This window comes from Hetaerina americana, unplaced genomic scaffold (assembly GCF_022747635.1).
Source record: "Hetaerina americana unplaced genomic scaffold, ioHetAmer1.1.p SCAF_44, whole genome shotgun sequence".
Lineage (NCBI taxonomy): Eukaryota > Metazoa > Arthropoda > Insecta > Odonata > Calopterygidae > Hetaerina > Hetaerina americana.
Window position 1 is genome coordinate 2,072,952 of NW_027287030.1, and position 22,454 is coordinate 2,095,405.

The following is a 22,454-nucleotide window of genomic DNA, read 5'->3' on the forward strand; positions in this document are numbered from 1 at the left end:
GTGCACGCTCTAAAGCATTCCACGCACCCCTACCACGCGAATACATCCATCCAAACCTCGACAGACTCAACTGGGACGTATTCGACATCTATTTCCCTCCTTTATTTTTTTCTTTAATTTTATTAACCAGCTCGCGAATTAGAAATTAAAAAAAACACGTTCTCTTTTCTTAACGCATCTTTTTCCCCTTCCCGAACAACCCCCTCTCCTCCTGCCATCCCCTCCACCTTTCTCTTATTTTGGCACTGTTTTCTGGGTCATTTTCCCCTTCCTCTCCTTTACGTGGCGTTGGTGAGACTTGAAGGGGTTCCTCGCCGATATATATTTCGGCTCCTCGCTCCCTTTCCTCCCTCCAACGCGTTCCGACCGCTGCAAACGGTCACGCCGCAAAGGATGAACGAAAATTTATTTTTTTAAATTTTTTTGGCCAGTCCCTTCCCAACCTTCGTTCCCAGAGCCTTTGGCGTTATAATTTAAGTTCACCGCGAGTCCTCCCGTGAGAACCCTTCGAATTCCAATAATCCTTCGTGGGTTCGACGGGAGAAGACGAAGTGTAGGCGATATCGGGGAGAGGGCTGACAAATCAGCACATTTTTTTACCCTAAGATTTTTTTGACCGGTTGTTTTTGAAAAGGAGGTGAGAGAGTATTGTCCTCTAAGTAGCCAGGTCGGCGACTCCCGCGCGAGCTCGTGCCGTGGCCATAGGAGGGGATGGAATGAAGTGGACTAATGCCGTCCTTCCTGACACTTTATTTTTCATCCACTTTTTCGGGGTTAGGATGGATGGAAGTTAAGGGGTGGGAGCCGTGAGATCAGGTGCTGAAAAATCAGCGAAGGGTTAAAACGGATAAACTACTTCATTTTTCATTTAACTTTTAGGCCATGTTGTTTTCGCTTGTAAAAGGAAGGTGGGCACAATGTGGTTTGTGATTTTAGCGAATTTTATATCTTTTTTTTATTTGGTGCCGTCACCAATTCCCACCGAAACTTTTGAACGAAATATTACTGCAGATATGAGGTGATTAACATTTGAAAAAAGGCTGACGTTTAGTCGTTCGCGGATTCGATATTTTGTCATTCCAAAGCCCAGTTTAGGGACTTAAAGGCAGCAGTTTCAAGTCAAAACTGCCCTGATTTTCATTTAAGAGCTATGAAGTAAACTGGGCAAATGTTCATCATGATTGGATTAAATACTTCAGAACATTTATTGGCCAGTTTTGAGCCCCATAACTTTTAAGCAAAGTCAGTAGCCCATCTAGTATTAAGACAAATCTCAATACTACGTTAATGCTCTATCTTGGATGTTATTTTCAATTTAACGACTGCAATGATTGCGATGTAGAGGTTTTTTTGATTTCCGAATTAATTGAATCTAAAGTCTCCCGATACTTTCATGAATAATTTGTGTTTTTTTCTCCGGGTGATAGTCGTAAATAATTGCATCGCCTCTAATAAGGCGTTTTTCGCTTACGAGAGGGAGGGATTTATGTATCTCACACCACCATACATGTAGGCGCAACATCTAAAATGCGAATATCATCTTAATTTGACAGCATGATTGGAATGGTTCTGCAATGTCGACCCAGCGACAAAATAGAATACTATTAATAACTGATTTGATGGAAATGCGATGCAACACAATAGAAATTTATTGGCGCCGGGCGCCAAGGAATTAATGCCAATCTGAAAACAATCCAAATTTGTACCTACGTCATCACACCAGGCGCAAACCTGACATTCTTCGATTTGATTTGCACATAAATTATTTAGAATCATCTCTCCGCGATTATAATTCATATGGATAATTTTGAGCGAAAATTTTTTTCTCAAAATTCTGTGCTTTCTATATTTCATCAGTATGGAATTGGGATGAAATCTCACCATATTTACGAGAGTGTCCTTTCGAGTCATGACTGTTGGAAATGATTCAGAAAGTAGTCATTCCAAAGAGTTAAAATCGATAATCTGATTCAAACTTATTACCTCAACTCTATTTAAATTGTGTTCGTATTCGGAAAGAAAGAAGAAAGCTATGTATCATAAGTGACTAGGAATACTTTCTCGAAAAGTTAGCACGGTATTCATCGATTAAACTTTTATGATTTTTATCTTATTTAAATATGATTCCCTCGATCAGAGTTGATGATGGATTTGGATTCCAAAATGATAAAGATCTCTAAGGTAATCCTTATTAGTGCTCACTCAAGTAGTACAGTAATTTGGCGCAGGAGGATTCCAAAATTAAAAACTCGATTTAAATTCCTGTAGATGTAAAACGTTTTTCTCTTAGATTCCCATTCTACAGCTAACATACGTGGTCAAAGATAATTTTATTTCACGCGAGATCCTACTTACTAGGCAGACAACCTCCCAACTATCCTAAATGGCGCAAATGACCTCTAAGTCCAGCGCAGGACCGCGCGAAATTTAGCTCCACTTTTGCTATTTTTACCCAGAGTGCGAATTTTTAATTGGCGAACACTCACATTAATGAATATATATCCATGACTAGGGCCACCTGCGGAGATGTGCATGTTCTGTTCGCTTTAAAACGAAACGTGGGCAATATAACGACAGTGTGTGAACTGTTCTGTGATTTCACGCTCGGAGATAGAAAAGGTATCCCGGTAATTTTCTCCGCTCGTCTCGGCTTCAAAACTCCCCCCCCCCACTCCCATGCCTTGTTGTTGTGTTTTCCTCTTCTGTGGTCTCTCCCTTTCCTCTGTTGTCCTCCCATCCCTCCTTTGCTCCCATTTCCCTTCTCGCCCTCTTTCTCCTCCTCTATCTTTCTCTCTCTTCCCCACCCATCCCTCTACGGCCCATCCCGGATGCGAAAAAAGCACATGCGAAGCATAGCGGTGCGTCGACGCCTTCCCTTTTTTTCTCTTCGCCTTTTCTCTCTCTCTCCCCCCTCCCCCCTATCTTTCCCCACCCCTCCCCTCCTCTTCGTTGTTCACTCTCACTCTTCGAAAGTCACTCCCCTTTCACACCTTCCCGTAGTTCGCCGCCGAGGCGTGTCACAACGTCCCTTTTTCATTCCTTACCCACTTAACGAGACGGCTTTCACCCACCCATCCGCGGACGTCGACGCAAAATAAAACTGCACCAGTTCTTGGTATCGTATCACATGCCTAGATCCCATATCAATCATATTACCTTTGATGTAACGTTAACTACGACGCGGTTAGGGCTCAATGTCTGTGGTTTCGAGGGCGCCTTTCAAAGAAAATATGAGAGTTTGTTTAAGCGACTTACAAGACGTCCGACGGTTTCATTTTACATTTCAGGACACGAACCCATTGCATTTGAAGTAAAAGAGTGTTTCTCTCGATACTGATCGATTTTTGTCTTGGAAAGCGCTGGTAAGTCGAGCCTTTGCTTTTTATGTTCAACTAATTTCACTTGTAAATTTTTCTAAGGACCTCATCTCGTAGGTGATGAGCCATCAAACCCTCGCTTTGGAATCAGGACAAACCCAATCGAATCAGACCCCTCCTAACTTGGCGGTCCCTTCCAATATTTACCCGCCCAACGGACTTATTGTTTTGAGGAAAAAGGAACCGTTCTCTTCCTTGAGAAAATCGTGGATAAATTTTACAACTCTTTTGCGAGGAAATTCCTCGGTAGTGGTGTCTAAACGGGACTTATGTGTCGTTCGGAGCGCCGTGTGATTATATTTTGTTTTTTATTTAACTTCCCGACGGACGTGTCCTGAATTTAAGCCCACAAGTCTCTTCGAAGGGTTTTTGGGCTCTTTCGGATCCAAAAAAAAACAAATTACACCTTCTTGAAAGGTGAAGCCTCTCTCCCTTTCCAAAGACTCTCCCCACATTAAATTCTATGGAGACGGAGTGCAATGGGTACGGATTTAAAATAGGTGGTTTCGAGGGGTCCACCTACCTAATCTATCTATCTCCTCGAAGGCGGAGGTTTGTCCAACAATAAACACTCCTCCGTGTTACCTCCCCTCTACCGGTCTTATCTGCGTCATTCAGTTGCGTGCGGAAGGTTTAAAAAGGGGCAGGAGAGGCAAGGACTGCGTGGAGGGAGAGGGGAGGACATTTGGCAACGGTGTCTGGGTTCAGGGCATCGGTGGGAGGGAGATGGCAAAGGAGGTTCGCGAATGACGCCAACTGTTGACGGAGAAGGGGGATTCGGCCTCTCTCTCTCTTTCTCTCCCCTCGTGAAGACCACATAGCTGGAACGAACGAGTGACCGAAATGGCAAAATCTTCATGGGGCCCACGTGCGCAAGCATTTTGACGATCCCACTTATTTCGGATATCTCTCTCGGCATCGGGTAATAGAAAACGGTCAACCCATCAACCCTCGACCTCCTTGCTCTATAAAATTCATTCACTATCCTTCGAGAGAGAGAGAGAAAAAGTCAAACATTAGTCTAAAAACGAATACGAAACCCTTAAAAATATTTAAGTCATGTGAAAATATATGAGAACCAAAAATGCATTGTGAAGTGAAAGTTAACTTTTGAGTGTTTGTGAAATCATACTTAATCAATCTGCAAAAGAATAAATTTAAGTTCACTTTCATTCTTTTAAACGGCATGGTATTTAAGCATTTCATAAAAACAATCCGTCAGTTGATATTTTATGATGACAAGAGGCTGTGTGGTATAAGTCCTATCTATAAACCTACTGACTATTTCCTTTTCGGTACGATGGTTCGATACGACGCAATTCAAAGCCTTCCCTTACTTTAATTTACCCTTTTCACTATTCCATGCTGTCAAATCACTAACCGAGGACAATTTTTTCTTTTCGCGACAATTGAATGACTTGGCCATTTTCGAAACCCTTCCCGTCTCAAAATTAGCCCTCCCTTCCATTCAGTAAACCTCAGAGAAGGAAGAATTTCGTACGCTGGCGGAATTAGCCCCATGTCCTAAAAATAGATAGTGCAAAGGGGAATGATATACCTTGTAATAATTTGTATTTGAATACTTCGAATAAAGTCCACGAATGCGAATGGTGAGATTTCATTTGTTTCTCGAGTCTCCTAGGGAAATTAGTTGAAAAAGTTAGAAATTCCGAGGAAAAAATAGATAAAATTTTTAAGTGGAAACTATAAGCTTTTAAATGTATTATACATTTAAAAAATAATCTGAAAAATAAGTTGGAGAGGCATTATGCTACTTCTCTTGCTGAGGCAGTGTACATTTTTATGCTCGAAAAACTTTACGTATCAAAATGTATTTTTCCATCACGTTATCCGGATCGAAAATTATAAATCGTGGTAATTTCGATTCGATTGACATTAATGAGAGAAAATGTTGATTCTCAGCATATCCCCTCTATGATTCCGGAGTATTATTCAATACGGTTAGTATGCGAGTGATCTATTTTAAGCCTGGATGAATAGCATAGCTCGGCTGGATACTGAATTCAGAACTGGATTGTTAACCTCAGGGCATTAAACTATCCCTGAGCTTAAATCTTTCTGAAGTAGGGTAATAGGAGTCATTAATTACCACGCTCACTCGTTACATAAATAACTGTGGCGGTAGTATTAAATCGCTATGTAAGTAATGTGCCAGGATAACTTGAGAGCCAAGTTAAATACAAAGTATTTCCGAAGAAAAATATGTAATTGCTGTTATTCCTTCGCCAGGTTTGAGAACCGCAGACTCGGGACTCGGATTCCAAATCTCTAAGGGATAAAAATAAAATGGAACGGAGTTTTACAAAATGGAAGAATCTTTTAACCTGATTTTTTTCCCTCTCAACTACTTCCGAATCCTTACCGAATATATTTTAGGATTCCCTGAGAGAGAAAATAATCAAATCAAGTTAATTTATTAATGTAATAAATAATAATATTTTTAAGTATTCAATTCTCCTATTATTAAGAAACCCAACCGGATTTCACCCAATTCGAAAGCAGTCAGCCTTTTTTCAATATTTATTCAACTCGTAAAATACGTCTACGAATTTTGAATAAGTTACACAACTTCAAAAAAAAACTAAACTTTTGAAGTTGAACACAGTAGTAAAACTTCAATCTGACCCTGATAAATAAAATTATTTGATCTATTTAAAAGTCCCATCGGTGCTCCAATAATGCAACTATCAATTGCACAAGAAAAGAGAGCATAGTAAGATTAGGCCGAAATATTGGTCCTTGTCGAAGGTGGAAGTAAAATCTTAAAGCCCTGAGGGGTTGAGATCAGTGACGCATGTATCCACATTGCCTAATAGTGCATCTATATTAGAGGTGGAAGAAGGAAGTCTTTACCCACTACTTGACGGTCGAGCATATATATATTTATAAATGTTTGAAGGTCTTTTATCCACCGCACGTGCTCTCCTCGTATGCCATGTGGGCAAAATAACTCCCGCTCCCAATCCTTCCCACACTCCAAACCCACCAAACGCCCCTCCTCCATTTAAAATCCGCATTCCCATAACCCATTCGATTCCTTCACCCACACACAAACACATATTAACCTCCTCAAGTTGGAGCCACGGTTCTGACGGGAGATTGGTGCTGTGTTGGCGGAGAGCACTCGGGGAAGACGATCAAAGATTGAATTGAGAGCTGAATTTAAACGTAGCATTTAATTTACGAGTAACTAGGACGACGGGAAATTCATTCGCAACACATTAAAGGTGGAAAGAGAGAACCGAGACCAGAGTTTACGCCGGAATCGACGCTCGAAAAATTTTGAAAATGTTTCGAGTCCGACACAGGCGACTTGAAACTTCGGGACGGATTTGAACCACCAATTGCGATGACTTATATCCTAAGAAGAACAAAGAATCTGATTCACACTCAAGATTTCCAAAAGAAAATCGAGTTGGTGCAATAAAATTTGACGTCATTACACTTAACTGTTTGTATAATCTACGTCAAGATCAAATTTAAATGATCAGATTTTATTCCTTTTTGTTCAAAATTTGGTGACGACAGGAGATTTTTTTAAAATGCTGTCGTTTCAGTTGATCTACGTTACCTTCACTTAAGTTCAAAGCCTATGGATGCTTTAAACTATCGAATCTCAGTGCCCTCAAAAAGGCTCTAAGGTTATCATATCAAAACAAGACCATTCTGACGCCTTGGAAACATTTCAAACAAGCGCTCATAGCGCCTGATCAGTCGGATGCCTTTCAACGAAGGAGGCGGAAAAATTTTCACACGCGCTCCCACGTTTAGGAACCCGGCCTAACGACCAAATCGGTACCGTACTCTTTATCAACAAGAGACGGCCACCAATCGGAAAACGCCTCGACTCCCCAAAAAAAGGGTACGAGCTTTAAAAAGAGGCGTGCTCCCCCAATTACAAATCCACCGGAATAGAATGAGGTGGGCCTATTCGCTATATCCCCTTACCGAGACAAATTCCTCACCGAGCGAACTCAAGCAATCAGGGAAATCCTAAGAAAACCACCCGCAACGACGAAGGGACCCTGCGTCGTCATCTTTATACTCCTCCCGCTGACGGTGGCAAAGAGAAAGACAGAGTGAGACAGACAGAATGGACGTCTTTCCCGTAAGATCGTCAGCGGAGAACTTGGACGAATCCGCAAGGGTCTCGCCAGGGTACAAAACACTTCGGCCGTCACCAAAGGACGAACCGGGCGTCGCGCCTCGGGAACAAAACCAACTGGGCCACGACGACGTACAAATGAAACAGCGGATCAGTCCGCAAGAACTGGGGGCTTCCTTTCAGTTCGAGAGTCACAGGGAAGCTGAGGCTAGGGCACAGTTGTTCCTCCTCTTTAGGACACGACTCCGGTGAAGGTCGGACTTTTCGAACACCGTGACGGTCCCACCTTGTGGCTGCTGCTGCTGTCCCGGAAGGGTTTGAACCCCGCCCGTCGAGTTCAGTTGCTGTTGCTGATGTTGTTGGTTACCGCCGGCGTTTCCACCGACGCTCTTACCGATCAAATTGCCGATCATCTTGGAGACGGAGAATTTGCGCTGAACTTTGATCTGCTGTGCTTGTATGATGTTGTTCTTATTGTTGCACTGGGTCAGCTGGAAGTGGTTGTTGCCGTTCTGGTGATTGCCATTGTTGTTGTTGTTGTCGTTGGAGAAGTTGCTGAGACCGCCGTGAGAGGCGCTGCTCCTCTGCCGGCTGCTGCACTCCGTGATGAGAGACTCGAAGGCCGCGTAGAGGTCTTTGCTGTTCTCCGCTACCGACACCTCGAAAAATTTAGCATTGCTGCTGAAGTGACTCGCGGCCGTTTTGCCTTCGTTCCCCTGAACCTAAAAAACGAAACGAATCGAAGAGTTAGTCATTTTATACGATGTTTTTTTGGTTTAATAAACTTTTTTATATATCTCGTCTCCTTTGATTTTTCATGATCGTTTACTTGATTCACTTAAGCGTCTTATTAATCAACTTTGCAATTCCTAAGTTGATTTAGAATATATATACATATATGATATATATATATATTCAGATATGTATATATGTACATACATACATACATACATACATATATATATATATATATATATATATATATATATATATATATATATATATATACATACATACCTACATATATATATATATATATACATACATACCTACATATATATATATATATACATACATACCTACATATATATATATATATATATATATATATATATATATTTATGTAATTCACCACAACATTATCAATTCCTGTTTCTTTAGAAGGTACTACTTTGGGAAATGAATCTTGAAGCACCATATTCGCCCTCTACGCAAAGGAATTAAATTAGCAAATTAAAGAGAGATTGAAGTTGGCAGACCAACATTCTTGAATATCACAGCATAAAAAAAGCATTCGCCTTGACCGGCATTTCCAGTATTTCTTTGATACTTTTGATGGTTTAGCTAAAGGTAAAAAAATAAGGAGTCGGAGCCATTTGAATTCAGTCGATCAAGTAGCAACTAGATACGAATACTGAGACTGGAAATCGTCCGTATATCCCATCTACACCAAGTTATCGAACTGAGGCGTACCTCACAGGGTGTCACTATATGAGTCAAGGCGCCAATCCCTAGTTCCCTCAAATTAATGACCATCCAGGACTTCGTCGCACTAGGGAATTTTGTGAGGGTCGCGAATAGAAGAAAGGGGTGGTCGGGTGGGAGGAGGGGAAGGAAGGGGGACGCGGCTTAATTGAGGGCAGCTGTCCCAGCTGGCTTCGCTAAACTAAGTAATGAACGGAGCATCCATTCACCTGTCTGAGGTGTTCCAAGTCCGCCTTGTTGCCCAGCAACACGAGCGGTTGCTGCGGCGTCGACGGCGGTGTGTTCTCCGGGACAGATTCGGTGTCGCTACCGCTACTACTGCTGCTGTCCTCTGCCGACGATGGCTTGAGTCGCCTCAGGGTCTCCTCAGCGTAGGCGAAAGACTCGCGGTCCGTGATCGAATAGACTACCAGACAGCCATCCGCCCAAGCCACTTCCTCTGCCGGGAACACCTCGTTCTCGTCCTCCTGTAGGGCGGGGGGGAGAGAAAAGAAACGCCCACATTGTTACGTTCACGCTCTTGGAAAAAGAACAGGGGATGTTGTTCGGGAATGGAAACAGGTTGTCCGCAAGGTTGTGTGGCTATCTGGCATGGGTTTTGGGTGTCATATTTAGCAGGGCCTATGTGATGGAATATGTCCAGAATTTAATTCTAGTGATTACTTCGTCTAATGAAGTTTGAAAAAGTAATTGAAAGGGAAACTACACCACAGAGATACGAATATAGTAAAGAATAAATATAGCTGTTCTTTACCACACAGTGCTTAATTTTTTTCTGTTTAAAGGTTGAAATGGAATAGTTTTAATTTGCTTTAGAGTTATCACGGGTGCTTTGAGACGGATATCATCCTGGCACTAGAGCTAAATTGGTGCTATCTGTTTAGTTTCGATGTTAAAATATAATTTTTTTCTTGAAAAACAATTTCGAAATTTCACGGCTTAAGAAATAATTAAATTTTACTCTAGTTCCTTTAATTTAATTTTTAAAAGACAGGATACACTCATTGCTGGTTGAATGAAATCAAAAAACTTCAAATATCATCTTCAGAGATAACATTCAAAACTTCGACTTAATATTTAGTTTCTATTCAAACCTTGGTCTCGGTCCAACTACCTAGGAGAATTCTAAAATCAGTCTTCAAACTTGAGTTGCCTAAGCGTTGTCTCTCACTATGTACGTAGTATCCAAAAAAATCTGAAGCTTGTCTTGTATACGTGGGCTCAAGCGTAAGGAATCATATCCTAGCATTCCGAAGTGAATTTATCGTAGGCGAGAATGTTTGGCGCGCACACAATCCGGTATAAAGGAAAACCTCATGGGATCTCGAACGCGATATTATGAGTCTTAAACAGCTGAAAATGTTTTGTAGAGTGGTAACAGATTGATATCGGGATTAGCTGGAGTTTGCGTGAAAACGCGGAAGTTTAGCCAGGGAGATGTGATCCTACTGTTCCCGATGTGCTCAGCGCATATATAGTTCTTCGCAAATGGAGTTTGAGACTTCTTGGAAAGCTGGCCACATATTATTGGCCTATTACTCAATCGAAATTGACCGAGATTCTCCGCTTTGGTGGGCATTCAACGGAGTTTTGTTTATTATTGTCCACGGGAGTGCGTGAGGTATTCAGGACAGGAGGAATTTCAATGAAATGAAATACGACTTAAAAGTTTATCCCGTCAACGTAGAAAATATGAGAATGACCTATTTCAATTCCATCGATGAATTATAAATAAAATTACTATTAAGTAACGCGGGAAAAATTTTAATAATATAATAAGTATTTTTAGATTTTCCAATCCCAGTCGCTCTTTATTTCCGAAAATGACACACTGGTCCTACTTTATTAAATCTTGATTTTGATGCAATTGCAATTTGTTAGTTTTAATATTAATAATAATGGTTACTGCGCAGGTCAACAAGGTATTAAAATTATTATTTAAAAAAATAAATTTTGATATAATTCTGTGTAATGCCCTTCAAACTCGTCTGGTCAAGCTGGACTAATAAATGGCGGTAACAAAGTTCCCTGACCACGTAGCTCATACATTTTAGCTAATGACGAAGTAATTATTTAAAACAATAATCTTTCCGCTTCTGGGATAAGGAATTTTGAAAAGTTATGATTATTAGCGGAGCATATTTGCAGATTAACCGAACGGTAATCACACAGTGAGTGAGAAGATTAGCGAGATATTGCTTAGGTATGCATGTGTTGTTGCAGGCGGATAATTTGGTACAACATATTTTTAGTAAGGGTGCCTGTAACTTACCGATTCGCTGCCAGAGACGTCGACTATCTCCACTTCAAGAGGGGTGTTGTTGATCGTCATGGTCTGGCGATAGAGGAGATCTGGAAGGAGAAGGAGGAGGAGTTAAAAAAAACTGGATTCTCTGTGATGAGAAAACATTAAGCAAAGAAACCAACGGCAAAATCATCCTACATATATGCTCAAAATGAGTGTTACAGCACAGTTACATACTGTAACCATGGGTTATTTAAACATGTCGGTAATTATTCTGACCAATAAAACAATTGAACCTTAAAACCTTTAATTTATTTGCAAAAGTACTTTCATTTAAAAGATTAAAATTCACATGTAGCTGTAGTATTCCTTCTTTTAATAGAATTCTACATGGGAGAGGATGTTTTCTCCAGTACTAACGGATTCGCGCTGTGAGATTATTTTTGTTCAGTTTGGATAAATATAGATATCAACTCTTGAATCTTGACCCAGAATTAAATCGTTAAAACAAGGAACTAAACCATGGTCTTAAAGGTAATGTTTAACCATTAGTTTTAATGTAAGATGTTGGTTGTCGAGAATGATTTGTGATTAACGCTCATAGCATTTAAAAGGGCTAATTTTTCGAGGCGTTTGGCGACATGACTAAGAGTTAATGACTCGAGTGATACGAATCATTTTGAATGCCATATAATTTATCATTAGACATTTTTACCCACGGTTTTATCTGTGATTTGGACGCTCAAGTGAATATCCCGGTTTCGGAGATTTCGTTTAGGATTGCTTCTGCTAATATTTTTCGGCAAAATGGTGGTCATGGTAATTATGACGAAAAATGTCACGTAATTATATTTTGATCACAATAAGGGCAATGCTCTTAAACATTAGCCATTTATTGAAGAATAGAAAATTATACTAACGTGAAGAAACAAAAGTAAATTTTAATGAGTGAGCATGCTAAATTTTTTACACATAAGCTATTACGCTTAATTAAGGTCCGTACCCAATTCCATTCATATTTTTTATACGCAAGTTTGTTGATTTGCACAATTTTACTTTGGCTGAGTAGATTTGCAATAACTTAGCCAGTTGCCTTAACAAAATTTGCATTTTATCGAGCTATGACTCAGCAGCATAAAAGAATGATTTAAATGGCATTACACTATGCTCACTATAAATATCACTTTGAGCATACTTAACACATTTAAGTTTCTTATAGTTAAGCAAAGTTCATTCTTTAGTACGCCCTAACTTGTGATCATTATCATATATTTTTTTAGTTTTGCGATAGATGAAACTTTTTTAGTCACCAGCGTTCCATGGATTTAATTTCAATCTCTAAAACATTTCATCATTGAGAAACTCTTTGCCGTAATACGGTAATCGTTTTTCATTTGGCAGAAGTTGGCACTACTGAACCACCTGCCTGGAACTGGAAGACCAGAAAAATTCCTTAGTTTAGGGCTTAGCGTTCTGGCATGTTTTTCTGTCTGTGCATGGGGCAACGTGGCGCCACCAAGCTTAGTATAGGCTGCTCCGCGACCGCGGCAACCATAGAAACCACCGGGTCTTTATTTCCAAAGATTTTCACACTCGAACACGAAGCCAATGAAACTCAAACCCTTAGCATCTTTTTTTTCTACCTCTTTTCTCTCTCTCTCTCACTCTCTTTCTTCAAAAACTCTTCCCACAGTTTTTCCTCCCCATTCCACCGGCTTTCTCTATCCACCCTTCCCATGATTCCCTCGGAGCGGGTCAAAGACCCCCTTCCCTTCTCAACGCTTTTCATCCCGCCCACCCCCCTCTCCCCCGAACGTGCGAAGGAAACGGAAAATAATCCACCCTCTCCCCCATCTTCACTCTTCCCGCAGACTACTCCCCCTCTGAGGAATCCAGAAGACGCGCCCCATCGCTCTCCACACTTCTTCGCTGATATTCGTTATTCCTCCGCGCCTTGTCTCCCAGTACGCTCAAAAACGAGAGAGATGGAACGGGTGTTACGCGAGAGAGCGCTTCTAACGTATTCCCATAGGATTGTAACTTCTTCTGTCAAGTCAAGAATTGTTCAAAGAATTCCCTCTCTTATTTTTACATCACATTCACCTTATGTGAGAAAAGTTTGGTTTGTTTTCACTTATACCCGCTGGGTTATCATCCTTCATTGTGGGAAAAGTTTATGAAAAAGTTATTTTTACTTCAAAAATACATGAATGGAAGCGTTTTATAAGGTCACACATGATCACCAAAATGTTTAATAATGCTAACCACCGTAACAGCTTTACGGGGCAACCAATCAATCACTTGTGCTCATAAATTGTTGCTTTTTTTACCTCACATTAGTATTAATAAACCATTGAATGGCTAAAATGGGTCGTCTATCAGCTAGAAAGAGTATTAATTTAAAAAAATATTTCGAAGAGACAGTATTTTTGAGTCGTCTTCCAAAAAAAAGAAAATGTTGATTTTTCGTTGAGAATTAATTACGTGAATGTTTTCTTTAAGTTTTTATTACGATTAATCACTAATAGTACGTGAATAAATAATTGATTGAATGTTTTCTTTAAGTTTTGTGACGATTAATTACTAAATCAGTCAAGAAATTTCAGCTCTCATCCGTGAATTGCATATCGCAGTTGGGAAAACAACATTATTTACGAGCAAATGAATGATTGTGTACGCCGAACATCAACCTTCCCCGCATGAATACTTGCTTGAAGTGTTAGGCGAACTCTATTCCATTTCATTAGTATCTCACTGATCCTTCCACTCTCGGTTCTTTCCTTCCACAGTTTAACCGCTCATTTTATAAGCGCAGAGTGTTGGAAAGTGACCAAAATCGTATTCCAGGATTTTTCGCGGTAGCTATTTGCAGGATCGGACATGAACGGAAAAAGACATATGCGGAAACGAGTGTTTGTACACCCAATGCTGGAATTTTTACATAAGCATTGGCCGATTTCATCCACGACCAGGAATATCATTGAATCTAGGTGAAGTTGTACATATCTGGGAAGTTATAACCAATGACAAACAGTTCAATCGTCAATATTAATTCACGCGTGGTCAGAATTGAGGCGCCGGCATTACTTCACTCCTCGCTTCGCTTTGCTCTCCCTGGCACCCACTTAACGCAGCCACTCTCACCCCCCAACTCTCTCTCTCTCTCTCCCGCCTAGTTTGCCTTGCCAATGACTTTGCTTCATCGCCCGTGCCGCCACAGTTATCCGTTCCACACTTGATTCGAACTCTTACGTAAACCATTTCGCTCGCCGAAAAAGAAAGAGTTGAGTAGGATCTCTTCAAGTTGCCTTTTCCCTTCTACCGGCCATCTCATCCTCCCGAGAGGCATGCTGGATGCCTCCTCTTCCCCACCCCCCCTCCTCTCCTGAATGGACCCCACCCCTTCGGAGGCACGGAGTACCGGAATGCGCTTTCAAGAGAGTGTGCGAGTCGAGTAGAAATCATCTTCGGCTCCTGCTTCGCTTCCACTCGCGAAACGTACCACTCCTATCTCTCATCAAGTGAACACGACTGCGAGATGGAATTCACACGTCCGTTGACTTAATTGGCCAAAGAATTGCGACAAAAAGAGTTAAAATGGTTCCGAGGGAAACAGAATGTGATATTTTTTTCGGTAATCGCGAATTGTATTCGCGAGGATAAGTTTTATTTCTCTTGGAGCAGAAAATAAAAAAAAAATACCAACCCGATGATAGATCCGCCGCAATATAAAACAGTTGTTAGGGATTATTATGATAATTTTTAAAATTAGAAAATAATAAATATGAATTAATAATTATAGTGGTTGCTTATCAACATGCAATAAATGTACAAAATACAGTGAACATTTTATTTACTAATAAACATGCTGGAACTGACTTTGAGCAAGATTTGACGCCATAACCTGTCCACAAGACAGTTTATCGCCGCGACTTTATCGGCAATTCAATTTAATTTCGATGTCACACTTCATAACAACTCGAATTTCATTCGAGTTATTTTGTAGCAGTTTTTTAAAATCTTCTATTCCGTTCCAAAGCTTCGAGTTTAGCAGATAAAGAACTTTAGTTCTGAATTTTTTGGGTTATATTTAAAAAAGTTTTTGCGCGGTTATTTCCGTCTTCTGTGGCCCTAAATTGAATGATTGTAATTGTGTTAGAGTTGTGCAAGACCTAAAATGTAAGTAAATAACCGCCAAAATCGTATTTCACTTGATTACTTCCCCGATTGAGCAAGCCTCGAGCCAAATTACTTTATTTGCTTCTTACTTATAATTATGATTACTCGGTTCACAAAAATGAATCCAACATAAGATTCATCGAGTGAGTGTCGCGCCCAGTTCCGTATGTCCTCGCCCATAAAGCTGTCCTTCGATGGGATCATGGGCAATATTTCTCCTGGCGCCGCTGACGACAAGGACAAGGCAAATGAATCCGGAAGGCTAAAGCTACTCGGAAATACCGCTCGAAAATTTGTCACATTTTCACCCCCAAAAACCTAACGAATGTCAACGAACTGAACAAATATTTTACATCTGCCTTTTTAAATGCCAACATTTTCTCTTCATCACGCAAATTTGTTAAGTTTTTGTGACTAGTGATGATTTACTTCATTATAATCTAATTAAGGTTTATCTTATAACACAAGCAATGCAATAAAAATTATAAATACCGTAAATTAAATGTTCATTCTGTTTACGTTAAAGTATAAATGAACTTAACTTAAACAGAAGGAACACATATGAACTTAAAAAAACTCATTAAAAAATTACTAGTAAAATTTAATTTCAAATGAAGAAAAGGTATTCAAGTGTATTTTAATTTTTGAATGCATCAGAGAAGAATTTTTATTTTGAAAATTTTTAATAACGAAATCGAAAAGCGATCATTTCGAAATTTTGTTTTCATTCCAGCACAAGAATTTAGTTTTTTGCGACTCAGATTTGCCATTTTTTTAAAAGTAATATTCCATAGTTTATCAAACTATTATTTCTAAAAGTATTGAAAATTCTTCAAACTGATACAACGAGGGGGAAGACTAAAAATAAATCCGGATCCGAAAGTGATTTTAAAAGTCTCCTCAATCGCAGATATTTTCCTCAAAGAAGGATCACCGGTAGAGGGTCGTCAAAACATTGGAACTTCTCTGAAATAAATGTTTTGCTATGAAGAGCATAAAGTCTCAAAATCGTAAAGGAACCTCTGTCTCTCAAATTGTCTCCTATCCACTCTCTATGTTTGGCACTAGCTTTGCAATATTTTACCACTCCACACACACGAACGGGAACGAGTATTTTTAGACTAAAAGCTGACAACATTGATGTTGGAATGAAACAAAACCACCCAACTTGAAGCGAATATCATGACATAAATGACAACTTTACCGCTAATTTATTGACTTTTTATCACCATTAACTCTCCTTTCACTCCCTTTCTCCGAAGAAAACACTTTCTTTGCCTCTACCTCTTCCCCATCATCATTCAATTCCATCATTCCAGCCCGTTTTTTGACTCCTCTCTCCTCCCCACCATCCTCCCTTCTTCTCTAATCTTAACTCCTCACACTCTCCTTCCTTGCCTTATTCCGCCGAACAGAAGAAAGAAGGTATTCTTAACTTTTTCATCTCCATATTAGAACCTTGTGATTTTCCTTCAGTTCCATGACTCCTTTATGTGATACCCCGAATGCTTTTAAGTTCACATATTTATTTATCTTATCAAATTTAAACATTTTGCGAGCCAAACATTTCTCCGCCGTTAGGAATATGGGAATAATGTCATATATTACTAAATTTGCTTCAATAGTCGAATTTGATATGATGCAGTTTTCTTAAATACACCAGCCTATGCATTCAATCGCCAAATATTGATGTTTTTTGTGTTTTGCAAGGAAAATTAAAAGATTTTGTAGATTGCGTTTATTCCTCTAATTTTGGAAAATGAAAAATCAGAGTATTCCTCCTTTGAAAGAGTTAATGATCGATAGTAACTAGGTAATGAATTGTTTATCCACCTTTAACGCTCCATGGAAAATGTAATGGATTTAATCCTTAAAGGCATCAGCGCAATCAGAATACCAGTCTGGATTCGAAAACTTAACGAGATATTTGATTCCCTTCTAAATTTTGGTCATAAGAACGGATATTTTGTGAGTCAAAGGGTTGTAAATCAAGTTCTCCTGCATTTACCGAACTCTCGACTGCCTCTCTATATCAACTCCTCCCTCTCCTCTTTAAAAAAAAATAGGCATAATCTCCACTCCCAACGCATTCCGCCCTTCCCTGCATTCCTCCCTCACTCCATCACTCCCACGCACTCCTTGCCGCCTTCCCCTTCCCCTGCACCCACCCCTCCTGACACCTCCGGAATCTCCTCCCTCAACCCCCTCCCTCCAGAACCCAATCCGGACACTTGGAACGGGCCGCGCAGCCGTCCAAAGACTACTGGCGCCGTAGATTCCATTCGCGCCTCATATCTTCCATTCTGTCGCCTCCACCCACCCTCCCCCTTTACCCCACCCCTTGCTCAAAACCTGCAACCGAAAATTTAAGCTCCGGTCCCCTCTCTCCCACCTCACCATCCTCAATCCAGGCTTCCTTCCTTCCTTCCGCCCGACGAAAGGACCACTTCTCCACTTCTCCCTATCAACCTCCCTCTCTCTCTCATTCCTTCAACCATGGAATTCCTCACACCTTCCCCCCATTTCTCTCTCTCTCATATGTGTGTCTTTGAGGTGTCCTTCCTGTGCTTCCAAAACTTCCTCCCCCTCAGCCTAACGGCGCCCAACTGCACCGAACCCCTCCCCCCCCCACACCCCCCAATGCGTCGCTCGGTCACCGCGCTTCTCGCCCACGTCGTGTTCCTGCTTAAACTTGAGTCCTTCCGTATCTCCCTTCCTCCTCTATCTACGCACACCCCCTTGCTTCATCGCCTGCCGAGAAAGTTGCTCATCTGGAGTTCTCGGATGAAACACTGGAATTCCGGTAAAACGAAATTGGTCGCATGAACTCACGAGTGATATGAAGACCGCCAACATCCACTCCCACGTGTTCGAGGTGAAATATTTTCGTAAATCGCATGCGAGAATTTCGTCCAAAAGGGAATAATCGTATTGTTAACGAAATCAAGCGAAGAAACGCTATTTGATTCATGAATCATCTTCACGTATGATATTTCAAATGCATGGAGATTTTCTCTCTCTCTACATGCAATGAATAAAAATGTACCCTAGTTGTCTTCGTTGTGTATGGGGCTCGTGTGTGACATTTAAATTGTAGCGTGCCAGCGCTGGAGCGTGTGCGATATTATTTTAAATTTTCTTATTGTTCAAAAGTTTGAGTCGTAATTCACTCATTTAAAGTGTTTAAGACTCATGAGAATGAAGCTGGTGAACATGGTAATAAAATTTATCAATTCTCAGTTAATCGTAAATCAAAAAAACCTTGTCTCCATTATTAATTAGCAGTCGTTTAAGATAAACTAAACTTATTTTAATGTTTTTCCTGCATTTTTGTATCCAAAGTTGAATACTTTTATTCACAAGGGATACCCGCTAATTTAGGAATGCTTTTCTTTATTTCTTCGAGTTTTTAATTAGAAAAAGTGAAATACTTATATAAATATTAGCAATTATAAAAACTCCTTGAGTTGACGCTATTATTACGGTTCAGATCTAAATACAGTATCATTCCGTTATTCATTGATATTCATTTACCGTAGATTTTAATCTACCAATCATAAAATCCAATCCATATATGTCAATTATAGTTTATTATTATATCTGTAACTACATGAGATATATTTTTAGTCACGCAATTTGATAATTTATTACCATATCTATTCACCTGAGAACTCTTTATGTGTTAGTAAACTGTCATTCAACTTACTTAAAATCAGTACTCAGTAGGACATGTAACCCTCAGTACTTTTAATTGAGCTATATAAATTAAATGAATTAAATCTCTTTTGTTAAAATCAGATCATTACTCAAGCAAGATATTCCAGGCCTTAATAGACTTATACGTACTATTCCAGAGCTCTTCTATAAGGTTTTATGCAATATATTTAGCAAAATTTCCGTCAATTAAAAAGAAAAAATTCAAAACAAATATAACAGATGAAAAATTTGTCATATCATAAATTGCACCGCGTATTGCTCACTAGTGAAAAACGTCTACTACCTGTTAAAGAGCCACTAGTCTAGGCTAATGGCACGAAACTATTTCCAATAAATCAAGGACAAAGGTCGTTAATAAATTCCAATTTATTCCTCACCACACGATAGTAATGCTTGCGGCAACACATAAGAAATTGCTTCACTGTGCATGCCTTTACTCAAAGAGGGTACCTCAAATACCAGGCAGTAATAGTTGTTACAGTAGTTCCATTATGCAATCAATCCCTAACGGCATACGAGAGAGAGAGAGAGAGAGAGAGAGAGAGAAGAGATTTCCTGCGCCTGAATGATATCCATCCGCATTGCAAATCTTTAGCTCCGGCCACATAAAACTACGGGGTAGTCCGGGCGCGGGTGGGAATGAACCCGATTCGGAGAGGGTTGGAGGAGAGGAGAGGCTTATGAATGCGTGCGTGTTGGGCACGCGCATTAAAGAACTCAGTTTTCAGGCAAGAGTGAAGATCCTCGCGCGTCGCAAGCCCTTCGCTTAATTTTCGTCATTCGTCCCTCTCGGCGAGATAAGTGTCAAGGCGCTCCTCACTTGTTTAACTTGGACGGCCGGCGGTATAAAGACTTTCGGGTGGAACTAAGAGGAGGTGAATATTCTTGGGGTATCACTCTTGTGTTTTTATGTATATTCCTCGACCAACTTAGAAAAGGGGATCACCTGGATGCTGAACCTACATCCTTCTTCGAGGCCTCCTGATTACCCAAGAGAGCTCTCGCACAAAAGTAAACCCAGCCTACTCTACCGTCGCTCTATGTTACCGACTTCAGTGTGCATGATTTCCTTTCGCAACACGAGTTGAGAGAATGAAATTTAATGGGCCATTCCCCAAATAAGGCTGCGGGTGTGGTATAAATAGACTTGGTGCAAAGGATTCAAGAAAACTTATTCGGAGTGGCTCGAACGAAAACAACGTTTTCGATTTTTACAATGATAAAAGTGAAACTTGAATACGACATTTATACATGACCAAACATTCTTACAGGAGGTAGGAACAAGGCTTTTCCCATTTTTCAACCGTTAGCTCTCACTTTGAGGATTATTAAGAGAAATTTTAAAGGTTAATAGTTCATTAGTGCATCATTAGTTATTCTTATATTCTAGGAGGATTCTGGAAATAAAATATTTTTTGTATATATTGTGGATATAATTTTAAATCAAATTATTGCAAAGTATATTAGCATTAACTTCATTAGTAGACGGGGTTCAAATAAAAATTTAAAAGTGTAATTTGATCATTTAATTGTATTAAAATTAACTATGGCTTAAACCAAAAATGAATGGTCATACATATTTCATAGTCCTCTATTATCGTCCTTTTATATCAGTCAATTTGCAGTTTACTTTCTGATCATTTTCAAAATAAATTCAAAATGCCTAGCAGAAATTAATATGATAAAAGTATAACATTCCACATTACTAAACATTCATTAAAAAAATCTAGTGACTAGTCATCGCTAATGGTCATATCTTTAAAATGGAAAACATTAACAAAACTGTTGTAATAAGCTAAAAACCGGTCTCATTAAATATAATTTAATATTTAAAATTTTAAAAATATATTCATAAAAAATATTGATCCAAATTTTATAATTGAATAAAATATTGACTGAGGAAGATGTGATTCATAACTATCTGTCCAAGTTTAAAAAACACGTAATTTCTTTAATCTCTTATCGTATTATTTTATAAAGTGTACCACTGTTGATTCAGAGTCTAAGTACGTTTTTACTAAACCTTTTACAATGTGAAATATTAAGTTCACCGAGAAAAAAGTAACACAAGATGCCCAAAAGGAGATGATACTTAAAATGATACGAGTTCTTTTTTATGCTAGCATAAAATCCTCCGTTATTATTAATTGAAATGTGACACGAAACTTAATTAAGACGAATGGAATCCAAAGTTCTTCATGTTGGAGAAAACAGGGTTAAGGACCTGATAAATAAATGATTTACAGACGAAAGGAACTTCCGACCTTCTTCAGCGACGCTTACGAAACATAACTCCGTGGAGACATCCAAAGAATCTAGATCCCAGGTTTCCTGCCCAAATAAACTATGTCCGGAATTTCGACGAGGTGGATGAATGCGCGATTCATTTCTCAGAGTCGCGCCAGGGTTTAAAGAGGGGAGACATATCACGCGGAGAGTTCCAACGGGAAGAGGGACGAAAAATTAATAGTCTACGCTCAAGATACCTGTTTCATCTTGCACTTTAAGGTGACATTCTCATTGACCCCATGGTTATCGACCTCTGCATTCCCGAGAGTATGGCTAACGTGTGAGATCAACGAATTTATTCATCAGTAAGAAATAAATGTCGCGTCAGGAGTCAATTATTTCTTAGAGGTCTTCCATCGTAATAGACGTTTATTTTCTTGACTTGAAAGTAATGAAAAGCGTGTTTATAAATTGTTAATTAATGCCTTCATTGTCTTTATACCAAATGTCAGCAATACGTTCTGAGGTCAAGTAGAAAAGTAATTAGATCCATAAACGTAATATGACTATGTGGAAGTACTCTTTATTATAATACAATACGGGCGAAATTTAAGGATTAACAATGTGGACCCAACATATCCGGTGGGTAGGATACATTAGTTGGGAGTCTAAAAATGATTTATCAAATTTAATCTAGTAATTGAATTTATATCATTTAACTTTCATCCATAATTCATGCACGTCATTCAATGATGTATTGATACATACTTGTACATCTAACAACATTTTTTGAAAGAATATTGTAAACAAACCGCAATTTCTCCGATCATCTTTTCTCTTCAATATTCTGCAACACCTTTGAGTTAACCGTATTCGAATCGTCACCCCTACAATTCGACTTCGCGAAGCTTTTGAAATGAATCCTTTCCAATCCGTGGTGTAAGTGGAAGTTCCGAAGGCTCTTCGACCCGTCCGTCCGCTTTCCTCCCTCGAAGGGGGGGGGAGGTGACTTCCTAAAGGACTGGGCCCACTCTCCGTCGCCCAACCCCTGCTAATGTGTCGCCTAGTCCCCGCTCCTTCTATTTCCGTGACCAGG

The 22,454-nt window shown here is 39.6% G+C and overlaps 1 protein-coding gene across 1 annotated transcript in view; it reads right to left on the reverse strand.

The window, feature by feature from the left end:
* Window positions 1-2,950: 2,950 nt before the first annotated feature.
* LOC139692931 (ras-related and estrogen-regulated growth inhibitor-like protein) overlaps window positions 2,951-22,454 on the reverse strand; it is a 59,087-nt gene continuing 39,583 nt past the window's right edge. The window contains exons 4-6 of the mRNA XM_071591254.1: window positions 11,261-11,340; window positions 9,198-9,455; window positions 2,951-8,225 (exon numbers count right to left, since the gene is read on the reverse strand). Of these exons, the coding sequence (XP_071447355.1) occupies window positions 7,695-8,225; window positions 9,198-9,455; window positions 11,261-11,340 (869 nt within the window). The 3' untranslated portion in view covers window positions 2,951-7,694. The remainder of the gene's footprint in view (window positions 8,226-9,197; window positions 9,456-11,260; window positions 11,341-22,454) is intronic.